The sequence below is a fragment of the Enoplosus armatus genome, chromosome 10 (assembly GCF_043641665.1).
Source record: "Enoplosus armatus isolate fEnoArm2 chromosome 10, fEnoArm2.hap1, whole genome shotgun sequence".
Lineage (NCBI taxonomy): Eukaryota > Metazoa > Chordata > Actinopteri > Centrarchiformes > Enoplosidae > Enoplosus > Enoplosus armatus.
Window position 1 is genome coordinate 20968118 of NC_092189.1, and position 23136 is coordinate 20991253.

At 42.0% G+C, this 23136-nt stretch overlaps 2 protein-coding genes across 2 annotated transcripts in view; one reads left to right on the forward strand and one right to left on the reverse strand.

Moving 5' to 3' along the window:
• Positions 1 to 12926: 12926 nt before the first annotated feature.
• On the forward strand, positions 12927 to 14859 carry phox2bb (paired like homeobox 2Bb). Its single transcript, XM_070913594.1, has 3 exons — positions 12927 to 13167; positions 13813 to 14000; positions 14431 to 14859. Exons 1-3 carry the CDS (start codon positions 12927 to 12929, stop codon positions 14857 to 14859), a joined length of 858 nt encoding a protein of 285 aa, XP_070769695.1.
• Positions 14860 to 18953: 4094 nt separating this feature from the next.
• Positions 18954 to 23136, reverse strand: part of LOC139291045 (LIM and calponin homology domains-containing protein 1-like) — an 80827-nt gene continuing 76644 nt past the window's right edge. The window contains exons 25-29 of the mRNA XM_070912943.1: positions 22770 to 22931; positions 21933 to 22028; positions 21049 to 21157; positions 20434 to 20536; positions 18954 to 19452 (exon numbers count right to left, since the gene is read on the reverse strand). Coding sequence (XP_070769044.1) covers positions 19427 to 19452; positions 20434 to 20536; positions 21049 to 21157; positions 21933 to 22028; positions 22770 to 22931 — 496 coding nt within the window. The 3' untranslated portion in view covers positions 18954 to 19426. The remainder of the gene's footprint in view (positions 19453 to 20433; positions 20537 to 21048; positions 21158 to 21932; positions 22029 to 22769; positions 22932 to 23136) is intronic.

Genomic DNA, 23136 nt, shown 5'->3' on the forward strand with positions numbered 1-23136 from the left:
GGAGACTTCGGTGGAACTTGACACTTATGTTTAGGACTTGAGTTTAGGGTTAAAGCTGTGACAATCAACAAGCTGACAGACCATTTGCTTCGTCACATTACGGCCTTATGAAGCTGTTCTGGGTAACGTTTTAGCAAACCAACCAATGGTGATGTTGGATGATTCTGCAAAACCCCGGATAACCTTCAGTTATGTTTGCTTTTTACTTCCAATGCCTAACTTTCTAAAATTCTTCAGCTACTGTATATCTGCCCATGGCAACTACTTAATGGTTGAAGGGAGTGTGATTAAGGCAAACTATGGTTAAGGTATAGTTATGATTAGGCAACTAATATACTTGGTTAATGTCAGGGAAAGATTGGGGTTGTGGTTAATAAGGTGAACTGAACATTTTCCAATATGGAAGTAATTATTCGGGATACTGAAGCAAGTAATTGTCTGTTTACACGTCCAGCAGCACCTCTGTTTTAGTCTCCACCAACTCCTGAGAGAAACATCTGGCTCTTTAGCTGCTAAATGCTCCACTATGTTCACCAGCTAGCTGCTAGCTTTATATGTCCACCATGTGGTGCTGGGCAGGAAGCATACAATGTGTTTGTCAGAGCTTTTCTGTTGAAAACAGCTGCTACTTGAAACAAGGTTGATGAGAGACTGAACTGTACAGTAAATGTGCCGTAAAGCCAAACCATTCAGCTAAACGAGGCTAAAACGCTCCATAGAGAAGCTTTAACTTGGGGTTTTGGTTTCAGATGAGTGTTCGTGAAAGAACGAACAGCGGTCCTCACAAGGATAGCGCAACAAACGTGTGTGTTTATGTGTGGTTACAAGTAAACAGTATCAGTGCAGATGGAGGGCTTACGCCTCACCTCACAGCATGCTGCTCATTATCTAATGCTCAGATCCCAACACGTATTATTCATCTCTGACAGCTCGCCTGCTTTGCATAAAACAAACACACACACACACACTCAAGAACACATGTAGCCACACTTAAACCAACAGGCTGTCATGAATGCATACATACTGTACAGCTACATAAATCCCATGTACTGTATCAGCCACACAGAGCACACATATGCTGCATACGACAGTGACCTTGCACTCCATACTTCAACATATGCTACACACACACACACACACACACACACACACACACACACATACTGAGAGCATATGAGTAATGAACAACCTTAATAACACCTCCAACTTTTGCTTCTTCTCTCTGCTGGCTGTTTAAATTCACATCCCCCTTTAACGTCGCTCTAATCTGATTACCGCCGGGCTAATGGCTCTCCTTCTGCTCCTCCCAGACGCTCTGCCCAGACCTTGGAAAACACACACACACACACACACACACAGTGTTCAGGGTGTGTGCTGCTGCTGCAGAAGAGCTACATCTGCAAAGTATGGCCGAAGGGAAAAGAGCTGAGAGAAAGAGAAGAGGGAGAAGTTGGTGTATGGTGTTTATATGCATGTGGGTGAGTGTTTTTGGGGGTGAGGAGGAGGGGGGAGGGTAGTGGATCAGCAGCAACTCCACTCCAAAGCCCCCCCCCCCCCCCCCCCCCCTCCTCCTTGTTCTCCCTTTCTCTTCCCTGCAATACCTCCTCCTCCTCCTCACCCCTCCCCTCGAGTAAATCTATAGGGAGGGAAGGCAGAGACAGGTGCATTTCTCCACAAATTGAGTTACCCAAGACATGCCACATCCAATTGGACTAAATTGATGTGAGAGTTTGTGATGTCTGCCGTGGGTATTACAGCAAAGGTCAGTGTGCCGAGACAATGACATCAATCTGGTCCACGTGGCCGAGCGCTCGGGCCCCCGCCAGCCCCCTGATTCAGATGCAAACCTGCAAACACAGCCAGGGGAAGGAGAGGGCGGACAAATGCTGGTAGCAAACTGGTGAGCATTTTGTGATTGCTTTTGAATAGAAGCTAAACAGGACCTCAAACACACCCCAGGTGTTGCCCAATAAATACTATAGATGCCCTGTAGATAACAAATGATGATGGCTGTTGCCTTACCAGTTTATTGTATTGATTGTTAAGCATCCAAACCAGAGTCAAGAGGTATTCAGTGAAAGATATGTACATAGAAAATTCCCCAAAAAAGTCTGAAAGAATGATCTTCCAAATGTCCACTAAACATCACATTAAAAGGGCTACTGAGAAGATTGATACAACTCTCATGTCTGTGCTGGAGCTGGGAGGCAATTAGCTTAGCTTAGCATAAAGCCTGGTTCTAAAACTCACCAGTTAAAACACAGTGTATCTAAAATATATGTAAAAATGACAAATTGTCATCTTAAAGGGAACGATTTCTCGACGACCAGTTTATTTATATGCCTAACAGCGTCTCTGCTGGTTGCCTGGCAACCTCACTGTGACAACAAGACTCCAGGAAGTGTCTGCGCAAGCTAACAGTTACAGCATGTAACTCCCCATGAAAACACAAATTATCGTTCTTACATTACCGCTTGTGTACGGATTAACAAACGAGATACAACATGTTAGTCAGCTTTAGACAGGCTGATGGGCTGATTTTGAAACTTTGGAGAGAGCCAGGCTAGCCGATTCCTCTGCCTCCAGTTTTTATGTTAATGGTGAAGAGACACGCGAGAAGAACTGATCTTCTCAGCTCCACAAAATACCAAAGTATTCCTTTAATAAGAAAATACCTCTTCAACTAATGACTGAATGCCTTCAGCCTCAGTTGTAGTTTGGAGTAATTGGTAACATAGCATGCTAACATGCTAAGAAGCTAAATGTTAGCATGGGTTGGGAAAATTCTCCTACCTCTAAGCTAAAATAAACAATTTAACCTACTGGGTTAGTTAAAAAGCTGAAGTCTTTTTAGCTTTTTAGTTTGATATGAATGATTTTCACAGGACAGGAACAATGGTTTGCTAACAAAAGAAAGCAGATACAAACAAAGAGTGTGTAGCTCCTACAGCTTCTACCATATATATATATATATATATATATATATATATATATATATAAAATGTTACTGTCATCTATGGCGGCTTTGTAGCCGTTTTGCCACAGAATTATTTACATTTTTGTCGTTGTTTTGACTGAGTAGCATGTCCACATACTAGCTGTACATATTTTAACATATTAGAAACAACAGGGGTAGTTTATACCCTTTATGCTAATACTAGCTACCACTGCTAACTTGCTTAAACTACAATTACTACTAATTGCATTGTACTTCTGTTATATCAGAACAACTTGCTACAGCTAACCATTCATAGATACAGTTAGCGTATATGTCACATTTTCTCGACTCTGCGATGTTATTTATATAGAGGCCCACCTACAACGAACACATATTGCCTATCAATTTCATATCCAACACGTGAGTGGTAGTGCTTTAGGGCTACTTTGCCTCTACTCTCAGGAAATCCAATAGAAACTTCATCATGCTGTCACCTCAGCCAGGGCCTGCAAACCCAGATTTCAGGCTTTCATCCCACCTCTATTCAGAAAGCCATTTTCTTTGATCACATTAGCTTTATTGCTCTTCTTACGGTTCCCTCCGTCTTCTCACTGTTACTCTATATCAGCCCAGGGCTATTGGTTTTCATTCTGTGGCTTCAATCTGGACCTGGACCAGGCTGAGCTAGGCCAGCTTACACCGACGTTAATTCATATAAAAGCTATATGAACAGCCAAGTTCAGCTCCTGACTTCACAAGCTCACTCCATCAACGGGACATTACATTTGAACTTAAGTGCATTTAAATAAGGTAAACATACAGTCATTTAAGGACAAATCAATATTCTTGTGCTTCTGTGTATTTAGATTTGTTTGGTGTCAAATTCATTTTTATCAAATACCAAAATACATAAAAAACCTCTGAACACAATACTTTGTAGATAAAAGGTGGTGGTTTTCAGTGTAGCTTTACCTCCATCTTTACCTGAATTTGCCAAATGAGAGAATTACTAATTTCACAGAAAAGTATCTGCAAATCTCAGCCGCCTGAGGTCATTATTTGCTCTTTTTGTGTTTCTGGAACCCATGGGGTCCACGAAGAAGGTTCAATCCATCCCCAGTCAGTGGAATCACAGACTAGAGATTTGTCTGGGAAGCAATTTACTGTCATTTGCCCAGAGAGTGCTGGCCTGATGCATAAACATCACTCCTAATATGCCAATTCATCATCGTGCAGCTGGGGGATTCTGGGTGTGTTCTGATCAAATTTGCACCCAGCGATGATGAGGGGCATGTTGGTTTTGATGCAGAAAAGTGCAGATCCAGCTATTTGTCATGTCAAGCTTCAACAGGGGAGGCAGAGGATGAGCGATACACAGCGTAGAAATAGAAGGCATAGAACAGAAGCTCAGTCACCTGCCACAGAAAAACTAAGACGGCTGCCGGAGACTTTTAGCCACGCTGGTGACTTGGTCCAGGGGACGGCTATAGCTGGTCGGTCCACCACTTTGGACCATTTTGAATGCAGGTCTTTTACTTGTAACAGAGTAATTTAACACTGCGGTATTGCAACTTTTTGCAACGTCAGAATCTGGGAGGCTCTGAAACCACCCAATCCGACATTCACAATCGCTTCACTCAGCAATTGTCCAGGTGTACGGAGGTGAGAAAGTAAGCAGGGTTTGAACTTTCTGTAATTCTTTTCTAGCACGACCTGGCCCTTATTCTTGTATAATTATGTTTCCATTGCTTCATTTGCTATTTCAGTGTTTAAATATGCTGCTGAAAGTCATGTTTAAAAGGATACGACTGGTCTTATTCTCTCAGCCACAAGCCCATTGGTTCCTACTGAAGACTTAAATCTTTAAAAACAGGCTACAAATACATACTTTAAATAAATAAAACTGCGGGGAACTGTAGTTTTTAGCTAATGACACCCAAACAAGAGTTAACAGTGCATTTGTTGGGGACTCTGTTCAATACAGCAGCAGGACGATGTCTGCAGGATCAGCTCAAAATAAATACAGTGGTTCATGTAATGAAGGAACATCATGGCTCACTGATGTGTTTATTGACAGTATTTGGACAATAATGGCGCTCTAGAGCACAGAGGGATAAGCTATATATGGTTGTTTTTGGTCTTTGCGTGGGATTTGATGACAATAAGAGAAACATTCATTGCCTCATCCCTATTCTGGAGAAATCCAGCACCACTGCTGCTAAAACTTATGTTAACATCCTCTAACAAGCATCATGTCGGTTTTCTTTTTCTGACGACTTAATAAAACACTGCAGGACATCCATTTTGTGTACCAGCCAACTCACCATCCTCACATATTGATTTCAGCCTGAATACCGAATCTATCTCTTCCAGCTCTGTGGTGCAGCACCATCCTTCAGAGCCCAGAGAGCGGCCTTCTGGGAACAGGAAGTGAATCAGAGCTTGCTGTGGACAGACTGACTCCGATGGCTCCCATCTGGCTGTTCTTTAAGGATTCCATCCAATCAAATTAGGTTTGATTGATCAACAGGCGTTGCCATTGGACGGTGGTCATGGCAACATAAATCACCCTCTGCCATCAATTTGGATGGCTTTTCTGAGGAAGAGCAATTGTGACAAAGTGTACATGAAAGTTAACTTCCTCCTGGTCAATACACAGTTTACTAATCTGAGGTTTCTGTTGGTGAAGATGATGATGATGATATTAAGATCATGGATGTGGTTCATGATGAACTCCTGATAAACAAACAGGAAATCAAGACCCGCTCTCATGTAAACCTGTTGATTATTGACATTATTGGCTGTTGTCGAGCACTTTTTTTTTTCTTAAGCAACAAACAGTGCGATGAGCCAGAAAATCAGCTCATCATTTTAATTTTAGTACTTTTTTATTCTGGTTTTCATGTGATTTCTTTTTAAAATAAGACACCGAGTAAAGTCATGCTCTGCACAAATAGTGTAATAAATAGTATAACAGCTCTAAATATTAAAGCAATATTTGGATTTAGTTCTATTGGTCATGTCAACAGTCTTAACAATAAGACATTGGTGTCCACGGTCCAAGAAGGGTAACCTGTGAGATGAAGAGAGTGAGATACTTCTTTCAAGTAAGTCACGTTCGTGCCCGGATAATGTAAAGTAGCTGTAGCTGCAAAACATAAAAAGTATGTCTATCCAAATATCCTCTTTTTTTTATATGTATTAATACATTAGGATTCATAAAACTGACAAGCAAGTAAGTCAGTTTCAAAACATGTCATCTGAAAGAAACTGGACACACATGCAGATTACACATTTCACTTTTACACATTAGCACACCTTTAAAATGGAATAAGTACAGAACAGCCAACCTAAACTGCTGCTTCATCGAACAAAGTCAAATCCTAAATGTTGCTCATGTTCCTGAGTCCATCTTTACATTCATGATTTAGGAGTTTATCAAAGGGTCCTGTCACCTAAACGTGCAAAATACGGGAAAATGAAGGCGACATTGACAAATTAAGCTTTTTATAAGTTGTGTTGTTGCTGTGTGCATGTAGTTGAAGTGCACCCACACAGGTGTGTTCGGTTATAATTGATTAGACCTCTGCTCAGGTTTAAATTGGGATAATCCTGATATCAGGTTCAACAAACTAACAGGAAGTGAAATCCTCCTGAGAAGAGGTCAACACGACTGTAAACACCTGTGTGAGTGTGCAGGAGCTTTAAAGAGCAGGTGGAACAAAGGCGACACACCTGTACCCGCCCCCCCCCCCCACGTTTTTGTTACATCATCACATTATTCATGAAAACACAGAAGCCCAATTTCTCAATTAAGGATGTGTTCAGTTATTGATTAATGATGGCTCCATTTGAAACAATATTGGGCAGAGTATCCTGTTGCGCGTGTTATGAATATGGGGGGGGGGGGGGGGGGGGGGGGGGCCCTCGTCGGGACTCTTTTGACTATATGGAAATAATAATAATTCACGTGAGCTGCCTGATGGTTTATGCAGATGGCGGCTGGAGGCCAAATGCGGAGTGTAATGTACAACCGAGGCCACGTGTTTAGTCAAAACACATCAAAAGAATATGAGATGAGGGGGGGGGGGAATGCACGAGGCGAGTCAAATTAGCAGCTTTAGAAATTGATAGCAGGTGTTTACATGTGGTATCTTTTGCATATTATAATGTCGGGGCAGGGGGGTGTAATAAACATTACAATGCGTTGTATAATAATCAATATAATTCACCATGACCTTGACGTGTTATGATGGATTGGGAGACACGGCCTACTGTAATTGCTGCCCACTCCTCCGTCCTCCCTCCTCCCTTCCTTTCACCCTGACGCCTCCGCTCCTACTGGCCGATCTCTCTCTCCCTCTTTCTCCTTTTTTTTTCTGACATTAAAAACCGCTCCATCATTCTCGATGCGCCGCCTTGTCGCCTGCCGCTCAGATGACCATTAATCGCTTAATTCCAGTAAACCTACGTGCGCACAAAAGGCCGCTGTCTGCCGCTTAATGCATGTGTGATTAAGCTTTTAGGCCGACCGCACGGCATTATTAGCCAGCAGGTCCTTGTATAGAGGGCCAAATGCCTTCAGGGGGCCCGAGGGTGGTGTGGGGTAGAGGAGGGGTGGGTGTGGAGAGGGGGGGGGGCAAGTTAATGACACTGACCCTCACTTCCCCAACAGCTATTCAATTCAACAATAATAACGGGTCACGCAGCTGATTTATGAGGCTGAGGCTAATAATTGTCAATTGCTAATGTGGGGGTGGTGAGGGGGGGCAATGCCAGTAGACTATGCTAAATAAAATATGCCTTGACCTCACTGGGGGTGAAATGCAGGAGGCCAGAAAAGAAAAAAATTGACAGATGATGTTTCAGATAGTGACCCCCCCCCCCCCTCCTCAAAGCATGTTGCAGCTCAACTGCGTCTAAAATCACAACGTTGGTTTGGTGTCTGCGGATTAAAGCACATTAAAACAGAGAGCATCCCGGACAGACCCGGGCCCGCACGCTCCATCCGTCCGCCTGCATGGCTGCAATAAATGAATAATAACCAAACAACGTGTCGCGGAGAGGCGGATTCAATTACTAAGTTTATTTACAGGGAAAATCTCATGAAGGCCATTGACCAACGTTAAACAGCGCGGGATGAAACGATGACAAGAGCTCCGATAAGAATTTAATTCCATCTCATTTCAGACGATTTTATGAATCAAATTCTTGAACACTGGCAAGAGATTTAATGATCACATCTTTGCGAAATCTTATTTCAGAGCCGGTCGATGGCATTTCTCTGCGTTAATGTCGACTTAGAGGTTGGAGTAATTTAGTAATTGATTCCTTGCCTGGCTCTCGCCCGTGCCAAGGCCGCGTTTGAGGGTAATATGTTTCCTAATCTTATCCCCCGGAATAAGATTTTTATGTTAATCCACTGGCTGGTCTCTTGGTCACTTGGGAAGCAGCAGATAAAGGCTCAGAGGGGCCGGAGAGGCCAGGAGAGACGAGCCGTGCTCTGCAGGAGCTGGCTGCAGCATCTGGAAAACAACGAGACGAGTTAATGGGAGATCGGAGGCAGATATCACACACTGAAGAGTCTGAAGTACACGAGAATAAAATGTTTCCCTTTTTCCTCGTGTAGAATCTGCGAGTTAATCATTCGGTTTCCATACAGGCCAAATAAGAGATGGATAAGGTTTATAAGGTTTGTTTCATATCGGTGAGATGTTTGACCCCACATATTGTTATTTTAGAATTTATTTAAAAGGCTATAAAGAAGCATAATGTCTATTTCTGGATAAAATGAGATCAGGTAGGTTAGTCCCCCTCTGCATCCCTGCCTATCACCATCACCAAGGCGCACAACGTCACATTTGCGCCAAAAATAGAATAAAGACGCATCAGGTGAAAATACGTCAGAACAAAACGTCTAATAACAACAACAACGACATGAGGCTGCACGCAGCAGGCTGACACACCGAAGTCTTTTGTGTTGCACGTTTTTTCCCCGCAGACACTGTGAGAGAAGACACCAGCTTCTAATTGAATTTAGCCTCTTCTCCAGATGTCACTTTCCATCTGTGCGCTTGGAAACGCGATGCGCTTTTACGCACCGGCCTGGAACACCTTTCACTCATGTCTGATGTTTTTTCTCCCCTCTCTTGTGTGAATATGTTTTCTTACGTTTCACATCTTAAAATCAAGGGAGCTTAGAGAAACAACTAAATATAAAAACGGATTATGATTTATTGCAGAATATTCTAATTGTTTTGGAAAATAATTGAATTATAATCGTAGTAAAGTCACTTTCACCCTCTGATATCTCACATGTTTTCACGCATTCTGCAGGTGAAAGCGCGACCCTCGCCTTTATCCATGCTGTCAAATTGAGACATCAGACTAAATTGCCACGAGAGCATCCCCAAAATGATTTTTTTTATCTGCTCTCGAGCCCCTCCCCTGCAACACGCGGCCTTATTAATAACCGTTTTGATAAGCGTAGGATTTCCTCGGGCGGAGGAGTGAGACATTGTAGGTGAAATGTGACAGCGGGACCCTCCCATCGCGCTCTCCCTCTCTCTTTATCCTCCTCTGTTTCTTTGCCTTCTTTCGGGGGAGTGGATCCATCCAATCCATCCAGAGACAATGACATTTTGTTCCTCTTTTTGTCCCTCCTGTCGACCCGCATTCCTATATTGCTGAGCAACGATAGTGCGCACTAAATGGAGAGGAGTTCCTCCCATATCCCGGCTATTGTCCGGCACTTGCCAGGGGAATTTAGGGTCTCACACACATCGCATTTTCCTGATTTATTTAAGTGAAGGCATATGGTTGAAGCCCTTTATTTGCCACATAATTACAAATTAACTACCGCTTTACTTGAATTAAAGGATCATTATGTTACTGTAAATCACTGTTTGCACGGCTGTTGTTTGGAGACGGCAACCTGCAGCCCCCAGCCCCCCCCCCACCCCAGCCCCCCGCGTGCAGGACATAAACTGTCTGCACATTTTACATCTTGCAAAAAACAAAAACAAAAAACCCCCCATTAAATTAACTCAGAGTCCCGCCTTTCCGATTTATTCTCACATCAAAATATCAAACTGCAGCTTCTCGTCCACCCGGACCAGCTGAAAGAATTAAAAGATGTTGAAACTATAAAAGAGGAGGCGTTTCAATAGCTGGTGGACTCTGGTGGAGGGACTATAGACCGCAGGAATAAAGAGCGGCCTCAGTGAAAGAAACCGATGGCTAAAAGCTATAATTGTATTTGCCTCGGCGAAATATCAGAAAAGACTTCTCGTTTCTTTGAGCGTTATTAGATTAATTCCCAGAGATGGTTTCTTTTCTCGCTGCCAGACGCGTGGAGGGAGGACGGTGAACCATTTGGCTCTTTGGTTTCAATAATCAAATTAACCATTTGGTACAACTTTTGGGTCCCAGCTCGTGTGTAGAAAAGGGGAAAATAAAAAAAGAAAACATTTACATAATAGGCACCGGGTTGTGTCAAGAAAGAATTAACTAAAAGACAATGTACACACGGAAGAAAAGGAGAAACACACTGCAACACGTCAGCAATTGTGGAGAAAAATAATTGATGGCGAATGCGAGCGGGTCTTCTTTATTTGAACAGATAATATGGGAGCTGCACGGACGAAATGTTTAATTTATAACAGCGTTTGGTGCCATATTCAATCTGAAAATGTCCCTTTTTTACGCATTAATATTTCACCAAACTGCAGCTTTTTTAATGTAAATTTGGCGCCAACATCGAATATCCTCACAGTCTGGAGCTACTGACGTGCGTATCTGAATGTTTGAAAATCTTAAACTGAGATGATTTACACTGACATGACCTTTTCGAAAAAGAAAACGGATTTTAAAATGTAATTTTACAGCAGTGACCTGACCGCTGACCTGTATGTGGTTCAGAAGACCTCTTTATTTTTCTTCAATCTCTGTTGTCCCGATTTCGGCAAATAAAAGGTTTGTTTCATATTTCTCCAGCCTTCCCTAATTGAGATGAAAAATAAGATCAATATCGTGAAGAATCAAATCAAATCAATTGGAGAAAAAAAAGGCAAAGCAAAGATCTATAATAATCCTATAATAACATTTAATAGCTTGTGTTTATAATATCCAGGGTCCAAAATGAGAATACAGAAAACACCGATATAAACTCAGAGACACACTCGGTCCCTATAGGATTAGTATAGGAGTATTATAGAGATATTATAGAGATATTATAGTGATATTTCACAGTACAGATCAATCACTGAAACACGAACAAACTCAAACATCAAACACTCATCTGCTAAATTTAATTGATGCACCAGAATTCCTGTCGCGCCTTTTTGTGTTTCGATAATTTGGAGAAAAAAAGCTTCAAACGAGGACTTGAACTCGGTCCAATGAACACACCGAGTGTGTGAGCGCCATAGAAAACGGTTCACCTTATTACACAAACCAAATTAACCACTCAGCCAATATTGTGAGCCTAAGAGGTCCGATGACTGCCTCGCCAGTTCGTTACTTTCATTAGAAAGATGTTATTTGCCAAATAAACGGAATAATGAAAGTAATAAAGACAATTACAAACTTATTTGAATCATAAAAACACACCCGCAAGTTTAGCAGAGATTACACCGCAGCAGTGCAGGGACAGAAGTGGAAAAACGTGTTTATTTGGCAAAAAGGGCATTATTAAACGAAACTGGAAATTCGTTTATTACTGTGCGTAAAATGCAATATGTTGGGCTTTTAATCCATACAGACAATTTCTATCTCTCATTTATTTACTTCAATCTGTGCTGCCACGCAGTCATGAACCAGAAAAGGCAAAGACCTTATTTAAACACACGTCATAACACGTGCAGTGTGAAATAAAACATAGAAATCAAAGCAGTAGTTCTGTTGTTATGGATGTGATTGGTGTGCAAACAGTTTTCACCTGAACCTTTCATACTGAGTGGAGCCGCAGTCAGTATTATTTCTCTGAAGAGAAAAGGTGAGAATCAGTCAGTTTTCTTGCAATCAGTGTCCTGAAACAAAGCAGAAAGAAGCGGCCATGCGTGGTGCAGAAACACGATTAAAACCGGTTGCACTTGAAACAGGTGATGGTTTTTATTTGCCCGAAAAGGGAGATTTTAAACCTCAACATGTCGCCACGCTTAAACCACAAAGCTGGTCGCTATACCTGATAGAAAAGTGTTCATGTTTTGCTGCTTCAGAGCAGGAGAGCAGAGAGAAAACAGTCGGAGCAGACGGGCAGAGAGAAGAGGCAGAGGGGGAATACTATGTGAAATCCTGCCCAAGGTATACGGTCGCTTAAAAGGCTTAAAAGCTTGGAGAAAATTGGATCAGGGAGAATCGTCACCCAACTTTCATTATTTCCAAGTGGTGTGATTGAATTAAAGGGCAAGATGGTGGTTGGAGAGGAGTGGGGTGGATGGGTAGAGGGGTGGAGGAGGGGGGGGGGGGGCAGCGGTGGTGGTGGTGGAGGGGTGCGTAATGGCGTGGTATTAAATTCTAATTAGAGATGCAGGGGATCAATGATAGGGAGGTTGGACAGCCCGGGCCCCCAGTGCCAGCCCAATAGACTGATGAGTTATTGTCATGTAAAAAAGCGCTAGCAATAAGACCAAACGCTTTGCTATTGTCCAAGCGGAAAGAGCCAAGTTTATTATGAGGACTATATGCTCTAGAGACCTCAGGCTAGGCGGCTCTTAGGGGGCTTTTCATAAAACAGGGCTAGGTTCCTATAAAGGAGGCCAGTTTTGGAGCAGGCGCTGAGCAGTGAACATCTACCCACCGTCCAGCCTCTTTCCAACCAGTTCAAACCAAACAAGTCCTCTTTCCCCCCAAACTCAGACCGCGCGTCCTCCTCATTTTGGTTTTTTATTATTTTTTTACTTTCCAACCCAATTTTTTTGGGGGTAGTTTTTGTTTGATATTTTTTTCCCGGGAAGTGCAGCTTTCTAACGCCACCGAGCCTTCTCAAATGTATAAAATGGAGTATTCTTACCTAAATTCCTCTGCCTACGAGTCATGTATGGCCGGGATGGACACGTCGAGCTTGGCATCGGCCTATGCGGACTTCAGTTCGTGCAGTCAAGCCAGTGGGTTTCAGTACAATCCCATCAGGACCACTTTCGGGGCCACCTCCGGCTGTCCGTCCCTCACGCCGGGGTCCTGCAGCCTGGGGACCCTGCGGGACCACCAGAGCAGCCCGTACGCCGCAGGTAAGCAGCGGCTCCGGAGCCTCAACCCGGCGTATTATAGGACGTCTTGATTGCATTTGAAAATGGAAATGTGTTTAGTATTTACCAAACGAAATTTGCTTACACAAATGAAAGAATTTATCACGTTAGAAGCGATTGCAGGCAAGCGGTAATTCGGTTACGGGGTTATACTATCCCAGTCACACCCAAAACCGCCAACAGAATTATCTTAAGCTGCCAAAATGATAGGCATAATTTATTTACTTTGCGATGAGACATAAAGCTTCGAAAATAATTAGATAACCAAAGACTAAAGCTCATTATTGACACCGAATTGGAGTTACAGTAGCAACAAGCGGGGCGGATGGGAACATTATGACAAGTTTTCAAACTTGAGCCTCAATCTGAGGAGCAACAATTAGTTTAACATTACAATTAACCGCATCACAGGTCAGCAGCGTTATCAATTCAGAAGCAATTCACAGGTAATCAAAGGCATAATACAATTGAACGCTTTAGCTCAGCATCCTTAACCCGATTTTGTACAAAATACCGAAATTGAATTTACTTCCATTTGACAACATCACAATTACACACACTCATATCTTCCGCCGCACAGATAAGACCACTGCACGTCTTGACGGTGACATTTTATTCCGTTTACAGTTCCCTACAAACTCTTCACGGATCACGGCGGACTGAACGAGAAGAGAAAGCAGAGGCGCATCCGGACCACGTTCACCAGCGCCCAGCTGAAGGAGCTGGAGCGGGTTTTTGCGGAAACGCACTACCCGGACATCTACACCAGAGAGGAGCTGGCACTCAAAATCGATCTGACTGAAGCCAGAGTGCAGGTACACAGCCACCGGCTCTGCAGCAGACGCCAACCTGCTCCCATTACGCACGATTACACACAATTACGCACGTGTGGATTTACGATGCAATAAGAAACATCTGAACACGTTGCGTCTAATCACTCATTTTAAAACAGATTTGAGAGAAATAAAAGCTTTACTGCTTTGGCATGATGAACTACTGGCCTCCAGCTGCGGGCACCATCTTACACACACTCTTGAAATAAAGAGATGTGTTTGTCTTTAGGGACACTTTTAGATATTTAAACCTCAAAACGCATTTATAAGCAACCTCAACTGTGCTCAAGAGCCTTTGTGGTCATGACATCTCATTGGAAATTGAGAGCGAATAATAATGAATAGTTTTAGATGAGCAGATGAACCAAACGTTCATGGTGCTTTAACGTTTGTACTTGCACCCATTTTCCAGGTGTGGTTCCAAAATCGGCGCGCCAAGTTCCGCAAGCAGGAGCGGGCAGCGGCAGCTGCTGCAGCGGCTGCCAAGAACAGTTCTGGAAAGAAGTCCGACTCCAGAGATGAAGACAGCAAAGAGACCAAATCTACCGACCCTGACAGCACAGGAGGACCGGGCCCGAACCCCGTGCCCACCTCCAACTGCGGAGGACCGAGCCCCACCGGAGGCCAGATCAACACCACCGGGAACGGACAGGTGGACCAAGTGAAGACATCCGTGTCCGCCGGCATGGGGGTGACAGCAGCGAGCCAAGGCTGGGCCACCGCCCCGGGGACCATCACCTCTATCCCGGACTCATTGGGCGGGCCGTTCGCCAGCGTACTGTCGTCTTTGCAAAGACAGAACGGAGCCAAAGCTACATTAGTAAAGACCAGCATGTTCTAATGAAGCTCCACAGCGGGGGGGTGGGGGGACCACAGAGGGACAGAGATACTTTCCTCATCCTCCGGAGACTGAAAAGCAATCCCCCGAGACAGACTTAAGGACAATAAAAAGCAGTTAAAAAGAAGATGACAACTATGTTCTTTTATTTTTATGCCTTGCGCCGTTTTTTGTGGTCAGTGGACACTTTTGCTGTAAAAATATCCATCTTGACAAGTTACATTGTCTTATAATAACAACGTTTATTTTTTACAAGTGCAAGTTGGGTGAAACGTTTCCAGTCATGTCTAAAGTCTGACATCCTAAAAAAAGAGGCATATTGCTGTACTAATAACAACAACAACAAAATGACACTTTCCATGCGTAAAACATGCAAGAAAAAACCCCAAAACAAAATGTTCCTCTTGCTTTAAGAAACAAAAACGACACATTTAAGACTGAACAACGGACCAAGTGACTTGTTAAGATGAACATTTTTTGGGGGGAGGGGGGGGGGGCAAAATTCATGAGCAAACACAGACGTCCGCGCACTGGAAACGCGTCGTGCCATCAGTGAGCGAAAGGAGCCTCGTTAAGTCACATTACATGTCAGAGTTCAACAGCTGCTTTGTTTGGTAGAGAGACGTTTAATATCCATGACTGAGGATGCTCTCTCTCTCTCTCTCTCTCTCTCACACACACACACACACAAATCCACAACGAGGCGCGGACGCATTTCGCTTCTCTGTTCTCCGTAGACACGAGCTGCCTCTGAACAGCTGTGTTTTTTTGTTTCCGGGGCTGCTGAGAGTTTAGTTTCTTTAAATTATCGATATAAACACAATTATTTCCTCGAGAAGAAAAAAAATAAGGCACAAACTACTGCAATGTTCACCTCTGACAGGAAATCTGTATGTTTTGTGTGTCTTTCTACGGCAGTGTTTTTGTGGCTCAAATTGTACAGTGTTAATACGTATTCTTGTCTCCTATAGTTGAACCATAGGCCATACTCCCTCGTAGATCGATCATACAAGTCTTTTTGATGTTTTACAAAATTCCCTCGGAAGAATTTATTTTGGGTATAAAAAAAAGGGAATGGATGCAAACATTGTATTTATTTCTATATAATTTGCATGTTGTCTCTTTGTCTGATTTTACAATGATTTCATTTCCATTTTGTGAGCATTATGTAACTTGTTTTGTCCAGGATCTGAAAGTTATTTATATGTAGGTAATGAATGCTTATATTTAAGAAGGAAATATTTCTACATGTGCACATAGTTTTCCAGGTGTACCATTGAAATGGTTGTTGATGATAAAAAAAAAAAAAAAATAATAGTCCAAGTTGCTTTGTCATGTTTTCTTTGGACGAATAAGGAAACACAGAACAGATATTATGATATACAAGTTTACATGTTCTTTAATTATATAATCCTAAAACAGGCTTCTTGGTGATTGCTCGCTCATAAATGCAAAGTTTTTCGATTGTGGTCGTTTGAGAAGGTCTGAGACTTCAGCACCACGGACAGCACCGCACGGCTTCACAAGTCAGTGAGTCTTCAAGATTTATTTCCCCTAAAATAAGGTGAAAATATTCGCCTTTAGATGAACACAAAGAAGGCCAAGAAAATGTCACTTTAGCGGAGGAAAGATTTGAACCATTCGATCCAGATTTGACACAAATGTCACTATCACACCTATAAGGTATTCTATATTCTAAATTGGCTGATTGACTCTCTTAGGTGGACATTTTCAAGCAGGTGTTTCACCAAAATCTGTAACCCATCAGATTGTGTGACGCTGGAGGATCAACAGACTGACAGGTTGACTGTCACAGCCATTAAAATCTGGATCTCTGGTGTCACACTTTTAGGAAACAGTTTTCACGTTTTATGACCCAGTCTGAAGATTTATGGGGTCACAGTTTTGGATTAACAGTTACCAGAAGTTTTGTGACCCGGCGGAAATATTATGGATTCATCCTTTTGGGAACATGGTAACAGCTGAATTTCCTAATCAGATCAATCAGATTCAGATGCCTTAACCTGAACCCAACACTAAACTGAACCCCAACCAGTAGTTTCTACGAAGACTAACCATAATCTGACTTTTACCTTAAATAAGCGCTCACAAGGAATCTCACGTCACTGGCAGAATTTAAGACTGCATTAAACTCTAACACAGAGTTTATAGACTTTAATCTTAATTATGTCTGTTTTTGGTATCTTTTTATCTGTTTTTATTCTGCCAGGTCTCCCTCAATGAGAGTTGTTAAATAACTAAATAAATAAACCAGGTGGGCAGCGCTGCAGTATACACCATTTTTCGATGGTGACAGACAACACAGGTTTCCTCTTTTGCACATTTGCTTCTTGCTGAAGCCACTGATGCGATTTCACCCGTAGAATCAAATTTGTAAAGTATTCATTTACCACTTTTCTTCCGTTAGTTTGAATCTTTTAGCTTTTAGCATCATCTGTTTTGGGGATTACTGCGAAGAAAAAACAAAACAGACAAAAGCCCAGTTTTAATTTATAACGTTTTATTTATAAACATACAGTATGCTATAAATGCCATTGCATTTAAACACCAAATGAATCTATATTTCGGATAGTGTTCAGGTGAATATTACAATAAATACAGAACAGACGTAAAGGTTTCATTCCCCAAACTATCCTGTTAAGAAGACCGTCTGAATATAGAGCTCCGTCTCAAAGATCCCGCTATAAGAGACTCAGCCGAGATTTATTCTTTAACTAAATGAGGATAAAAAATGAAATACACAATCGGAACAGAAGCTTAAAAATACTGTAGATCAGAGAGATGAACCCGGAGGAGAAGCTTGGCTATAGGACGCAGTTCAGGAGGAGGAAGAGGAGGAGGAGGAGGAGGCTGCTAGTTTGCTTTCATACAGCAAATCATTTGGTTTTAGGCTTAAACGTGCATTTGTACATCCACAATACATAACCGAGCTTTTCCCATACAAGTTCGAGAAAAAAAAAAGAAAGAAGAAGCAGCAGCAAGTGACTTAAAATGTCCAGCTGGCGGCACAGATCTTTAGTTTTCATCCAACCAAATATTGCACAGGTGCAACTGCTGCTGGTATGTGTGTCCATATTACCTCGAGCTGTAACATGTACAGGTGATTTTTGTCTTTTTATTAGTGTTTTATAATTTTATAAATGAATCCTACCACTGAGCAATTATCAAAATTACCTCAATTAATAGCATACAGAAGTCTATATCGCTCTAGAATAAAACAACATTCAAAATTAAAATCAATGGTTTCCCCTGCAGCATATTTACTATACTGTGTATTTTTTCAAATAGACAACAAATGTGTTCCTCTGGTTTTTATCACTGCAAATCACTGAGGAATTTGGGGGGGTATGAAATTAAGGGTGTTGTTTATGTACTTCAACTGAAGTAAAGCGTGATGTAAGGGAGGGCTGCAGCCTGACTGTCTGCAGTTTAAGGGTTCAAATTTGGCCAAATCCCTCCCTATAGCCCTAAAAAAAGAAGAGAGAAATAAAACACCATACAGCTGGTGTTTCTTTTCCTGCATCACCTTGCTTTCCTAAGGCACATTGAAGTCCTGACTTTCCAAGCGGACAGGCTGGCCGAGGAGCAACCTGCTACGACCCCCCAAAAAAAGAGCACAGAAACAGCTCACAAGTCGAGTTATTGCCCTAATGATGAAACTACATCCATAATTTGTGTTTATATTAGAAGCTAAATTTATTCAGGAGCACAGAAGAAGAGACGTAGTTCGTCACTGTGAGGGCCAAAGGATCAAAAAACTGTATATATAGTGTCTGTGGTTTATAGTGACCTTTATTGCACTTTCTAAATGAAGTTTCTATATTTCTTTTTGTTTTAAATCTAGTACTTTGTCAAAGGGGCATAAAAGTATTCATATTTTTCAGATCCAGTCTGTTAGGAGAAATAAAAAAATCCAATCTGAGCTGCCTGACCACATATACTTTAATTTCTATCACTCCAAATTAAGAGAATCTTTCTTAGATGATAAAAAAAAAACAGACTCAGTAACTATGTGATATACTGCATTTCCATTATATTTAAATGGTAAATATTTGTTTTTTTTTCAACCAGGAAAATAGAATCTGATTCTACTTAACCGAGACTTGAACACCACATTTTCTCTTTGTGTGTTCACTCTGACAGTATGTGAACAAAGCCTACCTGCGTCTGAAGCATCTGTTATTGTCTGTTTTTTGTTTTTTTTCCAACATGGCCGCCACCCCAGAACAGTCTCTCTCTCTCTTTCTCGCTCTCTTTCTCGCTGCATGATGAAATAGAGTCTGTGGTGGTACGTGGACCAATCAAATCCAGATTTCACCCACGCATCAGATGACATAAACACGAAGAATATATGTTTTTTTGTTTTTTTGTTTAAACATTTGACTGTTCCCCAGATCCCCGTTTGGCCCCCATGATGAATCTTCACTGGTTATTGAACCGCAGAGGATGCAAAGATCCCGACACGCTGTGAAATACATGATTTGCAGATAATCGGGTTAAAACAGGGACGGGGGTTTCTTCCATGAACCTTGTGCTTTTCTGTCGAGCGTCACAATGTGGTTGGCTGTCCGGCCGCTTGAAAGGAGAAAAAAAAGAGAAGGAAACCCACAATTTTTATAAACCACAATTGTTTTTGTTAAAAGGGGATTTTAAAGGTCAAGCACAAGCACAAGCAGATCTAATGAAATAAAACCTCTTATTTCGGGATAATGACTTACAAGTCTTTTGATTGAGGCTCTGATTTGATTTTGAGGTTTTCTGATCCCTATATGATAACAGCTGCTGAGAGGTTATGTAAATATATGAGTTGCATCTTTTAGAAAGCATGAACTTTTGCTCTTGAGCAGGCAAGGTGAAAGGGACGGAAAGTTACAGTCATCCTCTCCCAGCTGCTACATCACCAGTTTCTCTTCCTCCTGATGCAACTTTAGATTCATCCCTCCATTCAGCCTCACCGTGTGTGACACTTCTTTATTAAAGCTGCACCAGGTAGGACTTTTATATTAAAATGCACTGGTCTTATCAGCCACACAGCGGGGCTGCAATAAAGAATGAAACCTTTGAAATACACCTTAAAGTTTTATCATAAAAGAGTGTCAAGTTTACTTTGGAAAAACAATAAATCAAACAAAGCTCTGTCTGTTTTTCTTTATGAGCACCGTATTTACTGCTGGTGCTACGACACCATCACCTTATTAAAACCTGCATTTATCCACCAGTTAAATTATGATATATGGCCAACATCAGCAAACAATAAGGAGCAACACCTTACCCTTTTTATAATTTTAGAGAATGATTAAACTCTCTCTTTATGAGCATTATGTAACAGGAAAGTTATTTATCTATTTCTGGTGGTCGTGTTTTTTGATATTCATGACGGTGGTTGACGGTGGCTTGGAACCAGCTGACAGGACCTGACCACAGTCATTATTCATTTGTGTTTCGGATGGATGGATGGAAACATTGTTATAGAGACAGAAGACACAGAGGAAGAGGGTGAGACAGGAAAGAGAGCGACAGAAGGAAGACATGGGAGGGAGGGGTGGAGGGACTTACAGCGTGAGCGGATGTAGCACTGGTGGCAGTTGAGGAGGCCGTTTCTGATCCGGACGTCCGTCCCCGTGGTCGTGTCTCCTAACTGTCCCTTACACACCCCACACTGAAGAGAGAGAGAGAGAAATAGTTATCAATATGAATTGTCCATTAATTAGTTATCTTTCTTGTACATGGGCACAAACTTTATTCGAACAGGACTAAGGAGTATTTCCGGCAGCAGGATGGTGTATGTGGGACTGACCCAAAATAGTGGCCATATTCATGGTAATGAAGGAACATTACAGCAGTGCAGAACAAGAACAGTACAACAGTGTGGCTCATTGATATCATCTTAATATTTTTTATTATTAATAAGCTGCACCAGGCTTTGAATCCACAGACTATACTTGTTAGTAGGATCAGTTCATTGTTGGTTTCTGTCTTTGTTGATATTACAGTATAAAAATACAGATTATTGCCTGCCTTCCGCTTTACTCGTATTTTCACAACAACACCGCTGCAAAGGTAGAGTAGCATTCATACTTCTAATAGATAATTAAATGAATAAAGAACAAAAGAAAACAAAAAACGATACTAAATCTTGAGAGGAAGTGCTTTTTTCTTTATGTCACCAACCTTAAAGCATTGAATGTGGAAGTAGAGACTGAGCGTCTCTATGATCATGGCCGCCCCCTTCCCTAACGGCTGCCCACAGCTGGAGCACAGCTTCTTCCCACTGACAGACCTAAAGGAGAGAGGAAGATAGAAAGACAGAGAGACGGGAAACCTGTGATACTAGAAGGGACTGTAAGTTATGTAAAGTACTGATTACTTTTCTGAATATGAAAGAGAAACACAGAGTTAGTTATAAGCTGTTCATTTGTCAGTTTATTGTTGGAAATGTGAGAAAGACAGGAAGAGACGCTGTTGATACTGAAAAACTGAATCCCATCCAAAATGACTCTACACAGTAAACAAAGACTGATCCTGATCTAAAGGTCAGACATCGTCCTCTGCATTTCCACTATCCTTGCAGTGGACTACAGTGAACACAAAAGACGTATTACATTTATTAACTTCTGCTGCTCTCTGCTATTTTGTCTGTTAGCTTGTTGGTCTTTACAGTTATTGTTTGTATTTTTATTGATCAAGGTCCTGTGTGTTGTTCTCTGCACAGCTGACGTCATCACTGATCTGCTACATGTCTTGTGTGTGCTATTTTTCAAACATTGGTGATTATATAATTGTATTTTAATGACCCGGACTCTGACACATCTGCAGTAATGTTTACAGATGTACGTTTCACGGTAAAATAAAGAAATAGATGAAACAAAATCTCCTCTGTTTCCATGTGTTGCATTGAAATTCCCACCACATTCAAGAGTCCTGGCTGCAGTGGGACATGTTATGAGATGGGTGGAGAAATGCGGGCAGCAAAGCAGAAAATGACAGTGCAGAAATTAACTGCCCCCCCCCCTCCCCCCTCGCTCGCTCCATGTGGGCTGTTTGTGATGCAGTACCTGTTGGGTGCTGGAGGCAGTGTGTCTGGAGGCGGTGGACATGCTGCGGGGGGTTTTGATGAGCTGCGGCCCACGTTATTATCAATGGGACCACTCCTGGAAATGGACAGCAACATGCAACATGATGATGGCTCACAGCTACAGCGACTCTATTGGCTGCCAGAGAACCAATCCGAGCCAGAACAAGCTGAACAACCGAAATCTACTCAGAAATGTTTGGGCTTACTTTTTTCTTTAAAATGAAGTGCATTGTGTTGCTACAGTATATGATTCTAATGAATGTGTAAAACACTCTTCCTGTCAGACTATTGTTTCCTTATGTGGAGACTGTAGGGTGCAAATACAGCTACAAGATGCCACCTGCTGGTCAACAAGTTAACTGAAGGTGTTACTAAAAAAACCCACTCTTGCCAAAAACCCTGCTGGTCACTATTCTGGTCTTTTAAAATATGTATTTACAGCTGGGATGAAATGTGGCTGCAATCTATTTGGATTTAAAGCAGTGTTATGGTGCCTTGACACGTAGAGGGATTTTATTCAACAAAACAAGTAACATGAGGAAATAAAACAATGCTTATTTAATCATATTGTGACCTGTTCTTTGTCTCTGTTGTGATAACAAGTACACACTGGTGCTGTAATCTGTGCTTGGCTGTCATTGAAGGACACCGTCTTCTGTATGATTGCACCAGTGTGCTCTTAACTCATACTACATAAGAGACGAAAGGATGTAAAATATGAAAAGGGACTGAACTCTGGATTTCTTTCTCAGACTACGAAATCCAGGGATTGTGGCAGAACCTGGACTGAAGGCTTCTCTCACACACATCCACACACCTCCTGTCTCCTGAAGGCCGGCTGGGCTTGTTGCTGGACGCTGTGGGCTCTTCTCGTTTCTTCACTGGACTCGAGGTTTTGGCCGTCATCGGGGGAAGTTTTTGGCCGTTCTGCAAACTGTGACCGAGCGTCTCTGCCTGACTGCTGCTCTGACTCACCGAGCTGAGGATGAGGAAGAAGCCACGTCGAGACCAATTCTGTTTTCTATCATAACCAACGCACGTCACATTATGTATATTCACTTTTCATACTACTGTAACTTGAATGATTCCACTATGATCAAAAGTATTTTTCCTTGATGGCATGATGACTAGAAAACAGGCCCAAGATAAAAGTTGCAATGAAAGCTATACAATAATTTGTAAAG